General features: G+C 51.4%; 1 protein-coding gene across 2 annotated transcripts; it reads right to left on the reverse strand.

Moving 5' to 3' along the window:
* Positions 1-371: 371 nt before the first annotated feature.
* On the reverse strand, positions 372-2,983 carry DUSP1 (dual specificity phosphatase 1). 2 transcript variants are annotated; one of them, XM_069028819.1, is made up of 4 exons: positions 2,551-2,983; positions 2,288-2,436; positions 1,944-2,163; positions 372-1,443 (listed from the first exon to the last, which is right to left on the reverse strand). In XM_069028819.1, the coding sequence occupies exons 1-4, from the start codon at positions 2,918-2,920 to the stop codon at positions 1,073-1,075; spliced, it is 1,110 nt and encodes a 369-aa protein (XP_068884920.1). In that variant the 5' UTR covers positions 2,921-2,983; the 3' UTR covers positions 372-1,072. The 2 variants fall into 2 exon arrangements, with proteins under 2 accessions (XP_068884920.1, XP_068884919.1); XM_069028818.1 differs by having other exon boundaries at positions 2,288-2,983.
* Positions 2,984-6,484: the final 3,501 nt, after the last annotated feature.

The following is a 6,484-nucleotide window of genomic DNA, read 5'->3' on the forward strand; positions in this document are numbered from 1 at the left end:
ATCAAAAGTAAACAAGGAATAAGGAAGCTTATTCCTCCTTCTTAGGAGAAGGACTATTTTAAATTCACTGTAGCCCAGTGTGCCCAAGTCTCAGCTGGTTCCAACTGTTAGAGCCATCAGGGCAGCCAAATCCATTCCCAGCTGAGAAACCAGCCTTGGCTCGCTGCCACTGCACACAATTACATGGGCACAAAGAGAAGCTCAGGTTAAGAACCTGCAGTCGTTTCTAGTCAATTATGCTGTTTAAACCCATTTTTCTCAGCCAAGACCCGAGGCCAGCAGAGTTGAAAATTACAGCTCTTCACCCTGGAGCTTCCACGTGGGTTTTGGGAGTGTGAAAGGCAGTATTTTAAAAGAATATATAATCCAGATCAATAGAAATATCATAATTTATTCCGTTTGTATAAAAAAAGTTATAATCATGTAACAAAACTATGTCTTCATAAGAAGAAATATATTATTTCACATCATAAATAAATCAGCAAACATACAACCCTTGGCAACTCAAAAAAAGCACTCGCCTGGTGCTTTCACGTCAGTGCTTGGGAAACAAGAAGAGCTGACAGATACACACACACAGGATTATAGTACCAAAAAATACTGAGGTATTTGGTTTCTCTAGAAATGAAACTTTACGTTTGTGAAGGCAAAAACAAAAAAAACCAACAAACCAAGAACAAAAAAACCCCAACAACAATGCACTAATATAAAAATAAATAAATAGGACTGTCATATAAAAGGGGACAGCATCAGTGTTGCTCAAAGTGTCGAGGAATGGGAATACTGGTGAGCATGCTACTAAACATGGAGCAGGCTTAGGACAGACAGAAGACAAGGAGGGACAGCTCAGGAAGAGCCAGTGTCCTTTGATCTCTGTGTAGGCATCCAGATACTTGCTCGAGCAGTCAGAAACACCTGGTTTCTCTGGCATTGGGTGAGCTCCTCTCCATTTACGACACCGTTCTGGGACACGCGAGTGACTCCCCACAAAACACAAGTGACACTGTCCCTGTAGTTATTGCACTTCTGAGACAGCAAGTCTGAGTCCTGGCCACATTTTTTCCCTGCTTTTTCAGCAGCTGGGGGAAGTAGTGATGGGGCTCTGAAGGTAGTTTAAAGCACTGGATGTGGTGTGAACTGGGATGGAGACGGGGAAGTTGAAGACCGTGGTGGTCGATGCCCCTCTGTCCAACACTGCCATCGCAGGGCTCCCGGCTTCTGCTGAGCAGTTGGGGGCCAGGACCTGCGACTCAAACTGAAGCAGCTGCCCCATGAAGCTGAAATTCGGGGAGATGATGCTTCTCCTCTGCTTGACAAACTCGAAGGCTTCATCCAGTTTGACTCTGTTGGTCCTCATGAGATAAGCGAGGCAGATGGTTGCTGAGCGGGAAATGCCAGCCTGGCAGTGCACAAAGACCCTTCCTCCATCGTTCTTCACAGAGTCTGAAAGAATCAAAGCACACAGTTAGCAAACAAGTCCCACTGCTTTCCATAGGGAAAAGCACAGCCTGCTGTTTACATTTCTTTAATCCATCCCTTCCTTAGCCTAATAGGTGCACCCGGAGCTTTTGAGACAAAGGGAGTCTTTGTCCTGAGGAAAGCAGCTATTTTCACTCTGGGCTCCAATTCCAATTATACTAATAGCTCCTCCAGGTCACTGTAGCAGTTTTGCAAGATTACTTTAATACTGATCCGCTTAAATTCACTCTTTTCTGCAAGACCAGTGCCTCTTGAATCAAGATTTCAAACAGCTTTACAAAGCTAAGATTATGCCTGTGAGTAGAATTAAATTAATGGAAATGTTCCCCAAGTGTATCTTCCCAGTGGAATGTTATTCCCCAGTTCTAAGGGGAGGTTTTACTGGGGGGAAAACTAAGCCAAAAATCACTTCCCAGGGGACATTAACCCAGAAAAAGAACGGACTGTAAAGAGAGCTCGTTTACCGATGAAATCGATCGCCTCGTTGAACCAGGAGCTGATATCTGCCTTGTGGTTGTCCTCCACGGGGATACTTTTATACTGGTAGTGCCCTTCGAAGTGGTTGGGGCAGTTGGCCGAGACATTGATCAACGCCGTGATCCCCAAAGCGTCCAGCATGTCCTTGCGGGAGGCGTGATAGGCGCTTCCCAAGTACAGGAACGGCAGGATTTCCACGGGCCCGCCCTGCAACACAGAGGAACAGCACCGGTCAACCCCCGCCCGGTGCTCCGCGGCAGCGCCCGCTCCGCTCCCCGCTCCCGCTCCGCTCCCCGCTCCCGCTCCGCTCCCCGCTCCCCCCGGCGCTCACCTGGTCGTAGAGCGGGGTCCCGCAGGAGCTGCAGCCCGAATCGGCGCTGCCGGGCGCGGGGCTGGCGCTCAGGGGCAGGCTGAGCCCGGCGGGGGCGGCCGGCTTGGTGCAGAGCTCGGAGCAGGCGGACGCGAAGGCTTCGTAACCTCCTGCGGGGGCAGAGCGGAGAGAGGCGCGCCGGGTGAGCGCCGCGCGGCCGGGGGGCGAGCGGGGCGGCCCGGCCCGGCTCCCCCGTCCCCTCCGGCGCCCGCGGGGCCACTCACCCTTGAGGAAGCAGATGCGGGCGCCACGGGCCTCCCTGCAGAGGGTGCCGAGCGCCAGCAGCATGGTGCTGTCGCGCTTGGGCACTTCCAGGTCGGCGCTGCGCTCGTCCAGCAGCACCACGGTGTGGAAGAGCCCCTGGCGCAGGCGGGCGCGGAGCTCCTCGTTGGGCACGACGTGCTCCAGCGCCAGCGCGCCCTTGGCGCGGCGCCGCACGATGGTGCTGAGGCGGACGTTGCAGGAGCCGCGGATGTGCGCGGCGTTGAAGGAGAAGAAGGAGCGGCAGTCGAGGACGAGGCACTGCGCGCCGCGCTCCTGCAGCAGCCCCCGCAGCGCCTCGCACTCCAGCGCGCACACCCGCAGGTTCACCATGGCTGGGCAGCGAAGGGAAGGAGGGCAGGGCAGTGCCCGCGGAGGTGCCGCCGTCCCCGGGTGTCCCGGCCCCGCTCGGCCGCTGCCGCCTTTATACGGGAGCCGCGGCCCGGCGTTTTCTCAATGGGGCCGCGTCACGTGGTGCGGATGGGGGGGGGAGGGCCCGCCGCGCTGGGTGACGTCACCCTGGCCGCGCGCCAGCGCGGGCGCGCCCGGCCCCGCCGGCGTGACGTCATCCTGGCCGCGGGGCGGCCGGGGAGCGCGCGCGGGCACGGGGGCGCGCACGGGTCCGTGTGTGTGTGTGAGAGAGACCCCCGTATGCACACACCCGTACATACATACACACCCGTACACACATACACCCATACACACACACATACAGCCAGACACACACCCGTACACCCATACACACACCCATACACACACCCATACACACATACACCTATACACCCATACACACATACACACACACATACACACATACACACACCCATACACACACACCCCCATACACACAGACACACACCCATACACACACACACCCATACACACACACAGACACACACCCATACACCCATACACACATACACCTATACACCCATACACACACCCATACACACATACACCCATACACACATACACACATACACACACACATACACACACTCATACACCCATACACTCACCTATACACACACACCCATACACACATACACACACACACAGACACACACCCATACACACACCCATACACCCATACACACACCCATACACACACACACCCACACACCCACACACCCATACACCCATACACTCACCTATACACCCATACACACACCCATACACACCCCCATACACACACCCGTGTGCGCACACACCCATACACACACCCGTGTGCACACACACCCATACACACACCCATACACACACACACCCATACACCCATACACTCACCTATACACCCATACACCCATACACCCATACACTCACCTATACACCCATACACCCATACACACATACACACACACACACCCCCCCATACACACACCCATACACACACACACACACCCCCCCATACACACCCCCATACACACACCCCCATACACACCCCCATACACACACCCCTGTGCACACAGGCACACGCACAGACACGGCCGTACTGCACACACAGCCCCCGATGTGTGTATGTATAAATATGTACACACAGACGCGCACACACATATATGTGTGTGGTTTTATACATACGTGTATGTCTGTGTAGGTGTGTGTATGTGTCTATGTATCTATGTGTATATATGTGTCTATGTATTTATAAATATATATATGTATAACTGCATATATTTATAAATATATATATGTGTAAGTGTATGTATATATTTATAAATATATATATGTATATGCATATATACGTATAACTGTATACATTTATAAATATATATATGTGTAAGTATATGTATATATTTATAAATATATATATGTATATGTCTATATATGCATAACTGTATATATTTATAAATATATATATGTATATGTGTATATATGTATAACTGTATACATTTATAAATATATGTGTATATATATGTATAACTGTATATATTTATAAATATATGTGTAAGTATATATATATTTATAAATATGTATATATGTGTATAACTGTATATATTTATAAATATATGTATATGTATACATTTATAAGTATATATATGTATATGTATATATTTTATATCTATGTATATGTCTATTTATAAATATATATATGTATATGTATATATTTACAAATATGTATCTGTATTTCTCTGTGGGATTCTGCCCCGCTCAGGTGAGGGGATGGAACAAGATGATCTTTAAGGTCCTTTCCAACCCAAACTAGTCTGTGATTCTCTGAAATATCACATACACACACACATGTACTCTGTGTACGTGGCACACGGGGCCACAGGGGCATGCTTCAGCGGTGGGCTCAAAATGCAGGGGGAAGGGTTGTGCTCGATTATGTGAGGGGTGTTTTCCAAGCTGAATGATGCTGTGTTTCCACACCCCCTCATCCACCCACCCGCTCACCCTCCCCCACCCTGCGCCCACCACTCCCAGCACAGGAGCACTCGGGCTGGGTCCCCTCCCTGCCAGCTGTCCCCGAGACTCCGGGCTGGCTTTATCCTTCCATTCCCCAGCACTTGGCTGCTCCCTCCTTTCCCACAGAATTCAAGGGAAGGAGCAGCAGCGCGGGGATGTTGAGCTTTGGACGAGGGTGTGATCGTTCTCCTTAAATATATGTACAAAGGAACGAGCAAACGCATACGTGTATTTGTATATCTGCGTGTACAGACAAACCCACACATAAATATATATGTGTACACATATATTTGTGTGTATATTTATCATGGAAACACATACTTGAGAGTCGTTCCCATCACGTTTCATGGGCATGGAAAAAACCATAGCAGACCCATGCAAAGTTCACTTTTCCTCACCGAGAACACCCCCAGGGGTCGGGGCTGCCCAGTAACTGGCAGAGCAGTGGTGGGAGGTCTCTTTTTGTTCCCCTCTTCGGTGCATCAGCACTTCCCAAAAGTTTTCTTTCTTTCTTTCCGTGGATGACTGGCTTCCACCGAGCCACTCGGGTGTTTCTTACTCAGGGCTTCCAGTCAGCGCTGCTGCCACTTCCCCAGCTCCGCTCCGTGTGTCCCCTCCGTGCATCCCCAGCCCTCCCAGCTGCTCGCTGCCCAGAACCTCGTCCCACCCCAGCCCTTTCCCCCAGCAATTCCTCTTCCTCCAGCACTGCCCTGCTGCTCCCAGCTGCTCCTTCCTCGCCCCGTTCTGCAGTTTTCTGGTTTCCCTTCCCCCCTCCAGCTGCTCCTTTCGGAGGAGACCTCTGCACCCACCCACCCCTCACTCCAGGGCTCCTCTCCCCACTCCTGCCCCACCAGGCTCCCACCCATCACTCCTCACATTTTCTGTATCCCCCAGTGTCCCCCCAGGCTTTGACCGCCTCAGACCAGCCAGGCTCTGTGTTCTGACTGAGATCTCCAGGGTTTTCCAGGTTCCCAAGGGGTCCAGGAGGAGGGGCACGGACAAGGCCACAGGTGGGCGAGTGCCAGCTCTGGCTCACCCACAGGATTGTCTCTGCTCTGCTGAGCAGTGGGGTTTTTTTGCCAGAACTGCAGCCTCAAAGTGAATCTGTTATTTCAACACGTTCCTTTAAAATAAACACGGGATTGCACTTTTCATTCCATTTATTTATTGTTGTTCTTTTAGCAGCGGGCTGGAAGCAGATTGTGGGAGGAACGCTCACACACTTGGGTGCTGGGAAATGACTCCTCTCCTTCACACCAGCACCCACTGGCAGAGGGACCCTGCAGGATGCACCAGCTGGGCAGGTGACACGTCCCTCCACATGTCCCTCCACAGGGACCTCACTGCTGGTGGCAGTGGACCCAGCTGTCCTCCTTGGATGTGCTCCAAGCCAGCACCTCAAAAGATGTGCTATCACTGTGACACCAAGCTCTGGTGACCTTGCACATCATCTGTCCAACACCAGCCTGCCCAGATTGTTCCAAGGAGATG

Source organism: Aphelocoma coerulescens, chromosome 13, assembly GCF_041296385.1.
Source record: "Aphelocoma coerulescens isolate FSJ_1873_10779 chromosome 13, UR_Acoe_1.0, whole genome shotgun sequence".
In the NCBI taxonomy this organism is placed as follows: domain Eukaryota; kingdom Metazoa; phylum Chordata; class Aves; order Passeriformes; family Corvidae; genus Aphelocoma; species Aphelocoma coerulescens.

Excerpts from the sequence above, each read along its gene's own strand:
- DUSP1 (XM_069028818.1), bottom strand. The coding sequence starts at position 2,920 with ATGGTGAACCTGCGGGTGTGCGCGCTGGAGTGCGAGGCGCTGCGGGGG. Across the intron at positions 2,164-2,287 it reads GGACCCCGCTCTACGACCAG|GGCGGGCCCGTGGAAATCCT; the intron begins GTGAGCGCCGGG and ends TCTGTGTTGCAG. Across the intron at positions 1,444-1,943 it reads CGAGGCGATCGATTTCATCG|ACTCTGTGAAGAACGATGGA; the intron begins GTAAACGAGCTC and ends TGATTCTTTCAG.